This window comes from Octodon degus, unplaced genomic scaffold (assembly GCF_000260255.1).
Source record: "Octodon degus isolate 3935 unplaced genomic scaffold, OctDeg1.0 scaffold00192, whole genome shotgun sequence".
In the NCBI taxonomy this organism is placed as follows: domain Eukaryota; kingdom Metazoa; phylum Chordata; class Mammalia; order Rodentia; family Octodontidae; genus Octodon; species Octodon degus.
Genome location: NW_004524768.1, coordinates 3,424,850 through 3,437,952, shown reverse-complemented (window position 1 = coordinate 3,437,952; position 13,103 = coordinate 3,424,850). Strand labels below are relative to the sequence as shown.

Genomic DNA, 13,103 nt, shown 5'->3' with positions numbered 1-13,103 from the left:
GACCTGAAATATTTGTTTATATTCGTTTCTTTTGCATTCGTTTGAAGATCAAGGAAATTTTTAAAATATATAATGAATGTAGTTGGATTCAAACCAGCATGCATTCTACTTTTTATTTTCCTAGCTTTAAGTACTGACTAGAAGTTGGAAATGTTGAATTATGGTAATGGAGAGATTCATTGCACACTAATTGTTTTCTACATGGTGACATATTGATCTCAAATTTTTATTGTCTTTATCCTCTTACTAGGAATGATTAAAAAAATTAAAGCAAGTGTCTAGGAGTCAGTTATTTTCTCTTATGAGTTAGTATCCCTCTCCTATTCAGTGTAAACTGTAGAGCTCACGGCATATGAATCTCCTTCATTTTTTGGAATTTTGTTATCTCTGCTGAGTCACATCAGCTATTACACTGTGATTTTTGGGGGCAGTTTTGGGGAAGTTACACAGTTTTTTCTCTGTGAGCAGACTTGAACCTCTAGGTGTAAGTGATTGTCCATTTGAGCCTCCCCAGTAACAAGGGCTTACAGGAGTCTTCCCTGGTGCCCAGCTAGAAACCAGAACTGGAGCTGAGGTTTAACAACCAGTCTCTGCTGTGCTAAAATACTGTACTAGTACGTGACAAGACCAGTACAGGAGTTCTCCATTAAGTTTTTGTTTGTTCTTTGTTAGCTTTGAATTCATAAGGAATATCTAAATGCGTTTTTATTGTAAACAGTAAAAACTTTCAGCAGCTTTTTTCCATTCTTTGTCCCCTGTGTAGGTCAGTATTGCTGTTGTACTAATTTAAATCCTGTGTTGTTGGGTGTTTGCTTGATTTTTATATGAGATATCTGTATATATTGTTGAAAGGATATTTTGCCTTTTGCCTTTGTTGAATTGTGAATGTTCTTTGTATTTGACTGAGATGCCAGTCCTATTAACTTTGTCTTGTCTTTTGCCGCTCTGGTTTCTCTTAATAGTTGGCTTGTGCCTGGCTTGCTTTGTAAGCTGGGTACTCTTTTCTTACTAGATGAATGTAGCTTCTGCAAATGTAATGATATGTAGTCTGCTAGTGTGATTTTCCTACCTCTGATTTTGGCACCTTAACACTATAAAAATCATCTTAATGATGGTATGTGGTTCTTTAGTTTATTCCGTGTATGTATGGCTTATAATCTACTGATGTGAAAGGACTGTTATTTTTTCCTCACTTCATGGAATACACTTGATTCATTTTCTTTAGAAAGCCCTGTTGGCATCTTTCAATGAGTGATGACCAAGTGGATGTAGGTTAAAACTACAATTGAAGTCATAACCCAAGTTGTTCATATGTCAGGCCATTGTAACCCAAGGGTCCACTGTACATGTGTTTTTTCCTGTTAGGTGAAAGTAGACTACGTGTTCTTTATATTTTTATCAGAAATGGAAGTACTTATATTTCCCTTGTTCAGCAGAATGCTGAGAAGTGCCAAGCTTCCATCAGGGTTGGCCCTCGGTTGGCAGTTCATGTCAGCAATACTGTTGAGGAGGGATGTCGCGCAGCCTGCCTCTGACTCCCAAAGGGAGGCTCTCTGGGCTTGGAAACTGGTATGAAGGAGACGCGCTGCATAGACCCGGGAAGAGGCTAGTCTAGAGGCCTTTACCCGGACACTTCTGCTGGAGAGTCAGCAGTGCAGCTTTGCTTTTGGTTCCCCACGCTCCTTAGTCAGAACCATCAAGCTGTAGCTTGCTCATGGACCCCTCTGCTCAGGAGTTAGCAGAGCATTAAGTCCTATTTCGGTCGCGCTCCATGTACTATCATTTTCCTTTCTTCAGCTGCATTTGGAGAGGGTGGAAGGATAGTTACCAAGCTGAATCCCCAATGTGTAGGGATGCCCAGAAAATGGCAACAACTTCTCTGAAACTTACATTCTGCATCTGTCAGCTGAAGGTGATGAATGTTCTTAACATTGCCAGTCAGCTTGGCGGGGGGAGGGGTGTCTTCTGCTTGACTCAGGTGTAAATGATGATGAATTGCATCGTCAGCTCTGCTAGCCATCCTGATGGCACCAGGTGATACTGGGTACCAACACTCGACACAGCCCACTACTGCTCAGTGCTGCTGGTAGCTAGCCATGAGCATCATTTGCCAGCTTGTACTAGCTTGTGGACACCACAGCTCGACTACAGGTGCTAGACCCTGCTGTTGATCTTGGTTGTCTGCTTAGTAGCTCTTTGGTGCTAACAACTTTCCGTGTTTTTTATTCATCTTTGGAAACCGACTGCTCTGTCCATACTACTCAGAATAAAAATCCAAGTAGCTTTGTAGCACTTTTGGAGCCTGTACTACCTGAGAGAAATCAGGAGCAGCTTCACAGGAACACAAGGACATCTCTGTTGTAACAGGGCCTGTGCTGCAGCCTGAGGGGCTAGTACCCAGAAGGGAGCCCTCTAGACTGAAAGCCAAGGAGGGCCTAGGAAGTGCTGCTGATGTAGCGGCTGCAGGCCTATTTCAGTGAGTGTGAGGACTGATACCAGGGAACCTTGTGGAAGGCTTTGCTGTGAGTGCTGGGCATGCAAATAAGGGGCCCAGGTTCCTCCCTTCCTGATCTTACCTGCTCTGTCCTGCTCCTCCAGCATCACTGGTACCTGCCCAAGTGGAGGAGATGGGGGCATCACGCTCTACTCCTGTTGGAGTGGAGAAATGGTAGCTTGCCAGCTGGGAGAACACTGAAGCCAGCTGTCCCCATCCTTTGGGCTGCAAGGGGGAATGAAGGGAAGCAAGGAGGAGGGGCTTGCCAAGCCACGCCTCAGTCAAAGGGACAGGATAAATGAGAAAGTCAGGTGTTTCTCACTCATATCAGTGGTCACATGTAATAAGTGCTGTACAAATGTATGCTAGATACAGTAGTCTCAGTGGTAGGTTAGATCTTGGTTAACATCCAAACTCCCACAATGGGTCTGTTGCTTCTGGGGTATGTGTGTGGTGCTTGATGGAAGTGTGATAAAGCATTGATTAATTTAGGACCTTTAATTATTGAAACTGTGTTAGTAATCGGTTTTAAAACTGTCTCATTGCTATTTGTTTCTCAATAAAATTATTTTTAAAAAAATTTAGGAGTTTACCATTGAGTGGAAAGAAGGGGCACATCCTCCACAGTCCACACAGGATTCCTGCTAACCCTGTGAGCAGCACAGAGTAGGTGTCTCTTACAGGCTAACACTAACTTTTTAATAGCACTTTTTAGAGGGCTTTCAAGGGATGGGTTGGAGAAATGTGGACTTGTGGCTTGCTGACATGTCCTCAGGGAATTGCTCATGGCCTGCTGACATGCCTGAGTAAAGTGAAGCCTTCATTTCTCTGAGGTGGCAGTGGGCTCATTTGAACTGGGGTGTCCTGTCTGGCTCTGTCAGCCAGCCTCCTATCCAGCTTCTTGTTTACTGCCACTCACAGCATGAGCATGAGCATAGTTTACCTGATTTATACTGTAGGGCTGGGACTAGACTCATACTGTGATGTTTTGGCTTGGGAACTGGTATGGATAGCTCAGTAGTTGACCCTCACTTCTGTGAAAGAGTAAGTTCCTTTCAATAACTGAATTGCCTTTTTTTTTTTTTTCTTTTTTTTTTTTCATTTTATGTATTTGGTACAGGGTCTCACTATGCAGCTCGGACTTGTAGTGATCCTCTTGTTTTCAGCCTCCCCAGTGTTGGGATAGCAAGCGTGCGCCACCACTTGTGGACTTGTTTGCTGGTTCAGTGCAAGCCGGGGTGGGGCCAGTGCAGCATGAGGGACCAGGGATCAAACCCTCATCCCTGCGCTTGTCAGAGCAGACACTTAGTTCACTGAGCTATCTTGCCGGCCCTGAATTGCTTTTTTTAAAAATGTGTATAGGTACTCTTTCAGCTGGCTACTGGAATTATCAGTTTATGTCATATCAGAAAGTTGCTTGGAGCCGAGGAGATGGCTCAGTGGAGTAAGCGCTTCCCTGGCAAGCACAAGGGTCTGAGTTCAATCCCCGGTTCCATTAAAAAAAAAAAAAAAAGAAAGAAAGAAAGTTGCTTGGCATTCTATCAAGGTTCAAGATACTGGTAAAATAGTGTCTCAGGGTTATATTATGATGTGTGGTGGAGGTCTTTCACATGTGGTTTTAGATGCACTGGATGTGCTGGTGATTTAAAAAGGCCTCTTCATCACAGCTTATGGTGTGATTCTGTGGCCAGCTGTCCTGGTGCCCTACCACAGCCCATCTGCTCTTACAGTTTATTGGGACAGGCTGGCCCCTATCACTTTGCTTACTTCCTCTGATGGTAAGAGAGGAATGATTGCTTACTGAATCATACTGCTAAGAAACATTTTCCTCCTTTTCTAGTGGGAAAGTAAACTTGTTTTTCTTCTGTGTGACTTGGAACACCTAGAATGCACCCTGCTGGACCTGTGCAGGGGGACACTGCTGGCTTCTAGCTGTGATAGTTGGCCTGACAGCACCTAAGGAGGAGCACTGCTGCCATCCTTGTTTTTATTGCAGCAGCTTAGATGGTTTTTCTAGTTTACTTGGATTGTAACCATGTGTTAGAATGGAGGCATTATAGTTAGCATATTGTGACCCTGGGCCCTTGTGGACTTGTGGACACATACTCCAATGAGTGCCTGAGACTCCTTAACACCTGCCCACAGGCTCACCCTGCCCTCCTTCCTCATTGGCCCTTGCTGGCCCCTAGCCTGCTCTTTTCACAGTAGCTTGGTGTAGGCCTCCAAGGAGCTGAGGGACAGCCCACTTGTGGGTTTTGCCCAGGGCTTATTCTGTTTTTGGTTTCTTTAAATCTTAAAGGGAGTTGAGGGGGAGGGCTATACACGTTGTACCAAAGGTAAAGTTTTAGCTGAATTTAGGGATGGTTAGGAACTTACTGTATTACTAATTGAAATGTTCATATTTTTGAGAGGCTTACAGGTGATCCACCTTGTGTCTCACTTGTGCACAAACAGCAGGAAAAATCTACACTTTGCACACTCCAACACTGCCCTGAGAATCTTTAGTCCAGGCCCTGGCTGGGTGCACACCAGAGACCTGACTTATGCTGCTGTTATTTTGCTTTCTTCAAATAGCAAAATGGTTCAGTCATTGGCTTTAATTGTATCTTTAGGAGCATTTCAAAGGATTGTTATTTTCTTTGCCATACCTGGCTCATTTCCTGGTATGAGACTCAAAATAGTATGTGATGCTGATGCTTGTGTAACATATTGAGTCATAATGTCTTCCTTCACTGTTAGGAAAAGCTGCTGCCCATTGAATTTGCAGTTCTGGTCTCATTCAGTGTCCACTCATGTTTTAATTCTTTCAGATATTCAAACTGATATTCTGGGGCCGGGAAGATGGTTCAGTGGAATAAGCACTTCCCTGGCAAGCGCAAGGGCCTGAGTTCAATTCCCAGTTCTGCAAAAAAAAAAAAAAAAAAAAAAAAAAAGAAAAGAAAAAGAAACAAACTGATATTCTGCCTTTCTTAGGGTGGGTTTTATTAGCCATATAATTACTGAGTTTACCTGTGTAGGAGAAATGCTAGATATAAAAACAGACATATCTGCTAACTATGAAATTGGCATGCTTGAGATGATGCCTATTGCTTGAAAAAAACCTGCCAAGAAAACATCTTTTTGGGAAAAAAAATAGTGTTATATGTGACTTTAGAATTTATAATACTGAATTATAAAATGGATAATATGTTATTACTCATTTAATACTAATTAACTTATTCTACTTAAATAATTCTTCAGTTGGAAGAATTTTATAGACTGTTTCCTACATTGCCAGTTTATGTTAATTAATATCAAAGTTACCAGGTAGTTTACTTGTTTAATGATTTGAGAATTCCATGACCTTAGTTGTCTTGGGCTTTCTGTACAGGGACTCCCTAAATTTTATCATTTGGCATTATGTATTTCTTGCAAGTTGTAATGTAATGTTAATTTTTTAATCCCTTTGAGGAGAATTCTCAAATTCTAAACTATTAAATTTATTTATAATTTTATTGAGAAACAAATAGCAATGAGACAGTTTCAAACCTGATTAGGACAGCTTCAACAATTAATACATTGCATATTGGGGGTTTTTAGTGGTTATTCATAGTAGAAGATGCAAACATGATATCCTGTCCACAAACACTGTTAGTACAGATCTTTCTATTCATTGAATTAAGAGAAAGTAGCTGTATATCTATGCTGTTTTGAATATACATATACAAAATGGCTTTCTTTGTATCCCCTTTTTTGGTTTAGTTTGGTTAGAGATGGGTATTCCATTGTCATTTGAATATTGTATGTGTGTGAATTCATCAAAATATTCCAATATAGTCCAGTAGTCCATAATAGTAGTGGGTTATCCGTATGACTGGCAATGTCAGAAGTTGTTGACTTGAGCCTTTTACAGCTCAGCATATTAATATGGCGTTACATTTTATACTTCGTTTTTATACTTTTCTGCTGCATGGTTAAGACCAAGATAAAGCAAGACCTATATAACAAGAAATGTAACGTTTGTATCTGCCAAGGTCAGTCAGACCCCCTCAAGATTTATCCTGAAACACTGTACCGCAGTTTGTAGATCCTTTGTCAGTGTCAGCCATGTGGATGGGTCACGGCCATTGCTTGACCAATTTTTTCTCTGTGAAAGCCTGAGAGAATAATTTTTTCTCCATGTAACTCTCCTTAGGCACACTCTACATCACTGACCACTTTCCTCTGTGACCCCATGATCTTGATCACAAAATTTGGGACACAACTGAGTAAATGATGTTACAGTACAGTTTCTCCTATGTTCTTATTCCTGACTTTGAAAGGCTAGAGCCAGAGTGTTGGCTGTCCTTGCAGCACTTCTTTTTCTCTAATTTTTGGTCTTCAAACTTAGGTTATTAACCCTCCAGAAGAGAAGCTTATTATTATTAACCTACACTGTAGGCAGTTGAGTTTAGCCTTACTATCTATCTGAATGTCAAATGTCTTAGACATAACATGGAACAAGTGTTTTCCATCAAGTATTGGTATGTTAAACTTTAAGTCCCTACAGAATATGAAGAAAAAAATTTAAAAATATTAAAAAATAGGAATATACAATTACATTTTTTACACATAAATTTAGATTTAAAAATAACTTTCATTAATTTCCCAAAACATGACTATATCAAGAGAAGTGTTATTTCTCTAACATGTTGAGTCAGGAAACCCTGAGCAGTAGCTGATTCATTTGAGTGCCCCTGCTGCTGTCTCCCAGCCGAGTCACCTTCATACTTTACTTCTCCCGTACTAAGGCTCAGGTGAGGCAGTTCCTGAACCTCTTCTCTGCCCAGTGCACATTTCCATTATTCTACTTGGTTTATTAATACCAGAAGTTTGTTTCTGAGCTAGGTGCATTCATGTGCACTATAGTCCCAGTCCTCTTAAGAGGCTGAGGCGGGAGGATCACAAGTTCAAGCTCAGAATGGGCAATGTAGCAATGTTGTGAGACTGTCTAAAAGTGCCAGAAGTGTAGCTCATTGTGAAGTCCTTGGGTTCAGTCTCTCATACTGCCATAGAAAGAAAAAGTTTATTTCTTGTGGAGTAGAATGGTGTAGAGGGAATATTTACTAAAATGCTTTTTAATGCATGAATATTTTTCTTAATGATATTTCTCATCTTAAGAGATAGTGTGCATTACTTAATGCCCAGTATGGTACTTAAGTGTCACGTTTGTTGCTTAAAGCCTCCTCAGCTGTTGCAGATGGTGCCCCCCACCCCATGCTGCAATGTGAAGAGCCCCATGGGTGCCCAGGAGTGTGGCTTGGCTGCAAGCCTCCCATTGGGCTTCAGGCTGAGTGCTGACTGCTACGATGAATTACAAAGTAGTGAGCTTACTTCTTTGACTCTTCTGTTTCTTTGAAGTTTTAGAGCACAATCAGTTGTGAAGAAAAATTTCTCTTCCCGTATGCATCATTTTGCTTCCACTTTTAGGGGAAAACTCTGAGGAATATGAGAAAATCACCTACTGACCATGAGTTGGACTTGCCTGAAACTCTAAACTGGAACTCAGTATTTATTTATTTATTTATTTATTTATTTATTTATTTATTTTGGCAGAACTAGGGATTGAACTCAGGCCCTTAAGCTTGCCAGGCAAGCGCTTATTCCACTGAGCCATCTCCCCAGGCCCCCTGGAACTCAGTTTTAGACTCAGCAGTATTATAGATGTTTAGACCTGGATTGCTTTCTGTAGACCATCTAAGTAAGCTGATTTTTACTGTTTCTTTTTCTTGAAGAATTGCCTTATAGAGCTATAGAAAAAAAAAAGTGTGTTTTCTTGTTCTCATATGCTGTACAACACAGAACACTTTGGTGGCTTTTCCCATATGTCATACAGTTTTGCAGTAGACTGTCCAGCATATGCCAACCAGGTGTCCTTTAAGTTGGTTCTGACATTGTCTGCCTGGAGATTGTGTCAAATCCACAGGTTGAGGGTTCAGTCTCACAAGACTACCTCTACATTAGATGGCATTTGTCCAGTGGTGGGTTGTCGTCTGTACTTTTTAGTCACTGGCCATAAACTGGGGTGCTCATGCCTTACTCAGTGGGTTGTATTAATTTGCTAGAGAGGTTCACAAAACTCAGGGAAACATTTTACTTATAGTCACTTTTATTATAAGGGATGTTATAAATACTACAGATAAACAGCTAGGTGAAGAGATGCATAGGGTAAGGGGTGAGAGAAGGAGCCTGGGACTGCCATGCTCTGTTCAAGAGGCTGCCTTCCAGGAGCTGCCATGTGTTGAGGTATTGGAAGCCCCTCCCAAGCCTGTCCTCTTGGGTTTTTGCAGAGGCTTCTTTATATAGGCACAATTGAGTACACCATTGACCATGGTGATCAACTCAGTCCTCAGCCTGTCTATCCTAACAGAGGGTTTAGGGGTGGGGTTTAAAGTCTCGACCCTCTAATAAAGGCTTGTCTTTCTTGTGACCAACTCTCACCTGAAAGATGCCTCAGTGCTAACCAGGTTTTGGTTTCATCATTAGCATACAGAAGATAGCCTCTTAACTTCAGAGATTATTCCATGGCTTTTAGGAGCTTTGTGTTTGGGAACCAAGAAGAGCACACTAGATCTGTATTTCCCAGTGTTACAGCTTTTAGCAGCTCCTTAATCTATGCCTTCAGCACTACTAGTACCCCTACTTCACGCGGAAAGAAACGCTTTCTCTTCTACGCTTTCTCTTCTGTTGTCCTCTCCAGCTTGGGAATGCTTTATAAATTCTCTTTGCTGAAGCTCTATAGGACTGTATATATTCATATGTTATCTCTTTAAAGTTTTAAAAACAAAAGAGATTAACAGTAACAATAAGAGAAAAACAGATAAAATAAACCAGGTTCACAATAATGCAATGAAGGAGGCTATGTAAAACCTCAAGGGCTGTCTCAAATTGGGAAGTATGACCCTAAGCAGACTTTATGTGATACCAGTCTTTGTTTCAGGTGGACAATGTAATAGTGAATGGTCTTAAGAGAAAAGAATGCACAGTGGAGGGGCAGGTTACCTAGGTTTGAATTTGTAGTTGTCCTACCACAGCTTTCCAGAATGGTAAGATTACAGGTATATATCACCATTCCTGGACATACTTATGGGAGTTGAATGGGGAGTGGCCTCTGGAGGTGTTAGAGGAGTCTGGGCTAGAAGAAGATTCAAGAGGTGGGCATACCAGTTCATCAGGCATCTTTTATTTGACACTAAATGTTTACTCCATTTTTATCTTGATGGTGGAATAAAATAATTATAGTTTTAAATAGAGGAAGACATGACTGAGGTTAAAAAGATGACTCAGTATGGAAGATGTATGGAAGGGTGCTACACCCTGGGTAAAAGTGGTGAATTTGGGGCTTCTTGCTGGTTAGAAGTGACAGGACCCAGAACTCAGGCAGCAGAGGAATGCGGGAGCTAAGATTTGCAAACTGTTAGGACTCAGAAACCACTGCACCACTGTACACATGGCATCTCCCTACTCCAAATCACCCAGATATCCTCCTTTCCGATGCATACCTTGCATCAGAAAGGAGGATAGCTGGGTGATTTGGAGTAGGGAGATGTTACTGTGAAGGAGAACCTAGAAGAAAGATTGTGATTGTCAGAAGCAATAAACTGTTTGAGTAGAGATGTCTGGCAATGGGGACTGCCTGACATTAGAGATTGTGGACATCGATATTAAAATTGTAAAACTTATTGATGGAAGTGAGCCTGCATGGGTAGAGCTGGAATTGAGAGGAGAGGAAGACTGAGAAACAAGCAGAGGGAATGGAAAGGCAGGAAGAGCAAGGCCTCAGCAGGCAGATGAAGTGGGGTTCAGGGAGGAGGGGTTGGATTCACTGCTCAGATCTTAAGGGCTGAAGGTTGTCTACTGGCTTGGACAGCGTCAGGGCGTTCTACACCCACCTTTGTGGCGCAGGCATGGCTTGTTGGGTCAGGCGATGGGCGTGGGTGACACTTGTTCCACTCCCAGAACCTGGTGTATACAGGAAGGTTAGCAGGGTACAGGGAAGAGGCGGTGAACTTTCAGAGACAAAGGTCCAAGCTGCAACTTCTTGCAAAGCACCAATACTGCAATTAAACTGGAATAGTGAGGTTTTAGTTTAGAAGAAAAAGCTCATATAGTAGAAGAAAAATACTGCAACAGAGCTTTCAGCAATACATACCACTGTGACACGTGTACTGTAGGTTTACTACTACTAGCTGAGGGAAGGCTTTAGGGAACCAGAAATAATCTCAGTAACTAGGTTCTTAGAAGACATCAGTAGTTCATTTCATTTTCAGGAGCTCAAGGTGACTTTGGGAACCCTTCAGATTAACTTGCTGATTTCTCTTTCTTTCAGATAAAATTTACTAGTTATTATTTGTACATTAAACTTACTTTCTGACTGTTGATATTAATTGTAGATCTGTTTGTTGTTTTTTGCTGAGCATGCTGGGAAGGACATCTTGGATTTGTCCTGCCCTTTGTGTCAGCCTCCTCCAGATGCACACAGCGGTGCAGCAGGTGAAGTGTGGCTGTGGTCAGTCCTGTTCGCCCATGCCTGCGCTGTGTGCAGCCTCCTGTGTTGCTGCTGTGCGCTCCTTCCTAGCACCTCAGACTGCTCTCGGAACAAGTTGATGAGTCCCTTTCTAAGCACTTTCATACGACTCACGTACTTCAACAACTTTGTATTTTAAAAGAATGCGCCTTTGGGTGTTTTGTTTTGGTGGTTCTGAGAACTGAGCTACAGGGATAGTACCTTTTACAAATCTGTATTCTGTTTAAGATTATATATTCTAGTGTTATAGTCCCATAGTCAAAAATAAAATTAAATTGGGCACGGTGGTGCATGCCTGTAATCCCAGTGCTTGGGAGAATTGTAGGGCATTCATAGCCAGCCTGAACAAAATAATAAGACCATATCTCAAAAGCACCCCCTCCCATAAAAAAAAAAATCTGTTTCACAGAATAATTGATATGATCAGTCATGTTTTCAGCAAGTGAAAAAAATAAAGTTGTGTAATTTACCAGTTCCCTTGAAATAATACTATCATTGTGGTTTCAGGTGAGTTGGGCTTTGAGTTCTGTGTCAGTGCCAGTCCCCAGCAGGTAGGCAGGTTATCAGCTTGTGTGCTGGGACGTGGGCCCAGCATTCCTCTCCAAAGCAGAGGCTTTTGTGAGCCAGAGCAGATGTCCCCTCTGAATGGAGTTTTCATTCTAAACTCCCAAGTAGGCCATAGGAAGTCACGAATTTCAGCTTATGCAGAAATTACTTCAGCTTGAAATTCATGTGAACCAAACATTGTATGAAAGAGTTTAGGCTCTGAGATATGATTGATTAAGCAACATATATTTAGGAAAATATTTAATTATATAGGAAGGTTTAAAGAGACAGAAATACATGTACTGTATTGAAAGTAAAAGGAGTAAAAAAGTCTTATATATCCATTTAAAAACATAGCCACAGAAAAAATTTAAGATGGTAATGATGTAATTGAAGAAGCATAATTTTTTTTTTTTTTCTGTTTCAGCTAATCTTCCCGTGCCCACAATCGCAGCAATAGATGGACTTGCTTTAGGTGGTGGTCTTGAACTGGCTTTAGCATGTGACATACGAGTAGCAGGTGAGAATTAATCCCATTCAACATATAATGTAAAAAAATGAAGTGTGTGTACTCTGCAGGTAACTCCACATGCTTTCTTCTGTTTCCTCTGAAGCATTTTCAGAAAGCTCCCTGTTGGGCTTAATAGTTTGTTTAAAATTTTCTTTAAGAAAAGTTCTTATTTGAAACTGTCTCATTGCTATTTGTTTATCAATAAAATTATGGAAAAAAATAAAATAAAATTTCACTTCAAAAAAAAAGTTCTTCATTCTCTGAGTCTTAGCAATAGAAAGAGATACAAGGATTTGGGTGGGGAAAGAACTGAGTTTAAAGCTTAGATCTTGACTTTCTAGATCAGTTTCCTTCTCTTTGAACCTGGGAAATGGCTTTTGCTGTGTGAAGTTAGCCTAGGAAGTTACCTGTGATGTGTTTAGTCTTAGCACTTATGTGATTGTCAGACATAGCAACAATATTATCCCTTTGAGTTCACTTCTTCCTGAATTGTTTTTTTGACTACTTAGGGCTCAGTTGTGGATAATGAGAGCACTTAGCGTTAGCCACTTACTGAGTGCTGAGCAGGTGTCATGTACACTTAGTCTGTCTAGCAACCCCATGATCTGGTGTCTTGGAGTATGGAAGGAAGTTGGCACACAGGGAGGGAAGTCACAGTTCCAGAAGAGTGCCTGGCCTGGATCACAGCCCTGTTGTTACGGTGTGAGTGTGTGTATTCGACTGCTCTGTGTGTTCTGGACACTGTATTCAGTGATACCTCACCACTGCCTGTGTCACTGGGCTCCGGGATGAGAGCTGGGGGAAGTGGACAGCAGAACTGGGACTATTCTTCCCTGGCTCCTGTCACTTCTAATGTACATGCATATTGAAAGTAGAGTTAATATAATTGACCTTTGAATAATGTTATATGACTATCTTGGGAGTTGTAGTTACTTAATCATGTGTACTTTTGCATCCTTTCTATTATTTTAGGTTCTTATGTTTTTGTGGTGAAACTATTGGTTGTA

At 41.2% G+C, this 13,103-nt stretch overlaps 1 protein-coding gene across 2 annotated transcripts in view; it reads left to right on the top strand.

Moving 5' to 3' along the window:
- Positions 1-13,103, top strand: part of Auh (AU RNA binding methylglutaconyl-CoA hydratase) — a 187,173-nt gene that overhangs the window by 91,161 nt on the left and 82,909 nt on the right. For both annotated transcript variants that reach the window (XM_004644097.2, XM_023704215.1), the window contains one exon: positions 12,013-12,105. In XM_004644097.2, coding sequence (XP_004644154.1) covers positions 12,013-12,105 — 93 coding nt within the window. The remainder of the gene's footprint in view (positions 1-12,012; positions 12,106-13,103) is intronic.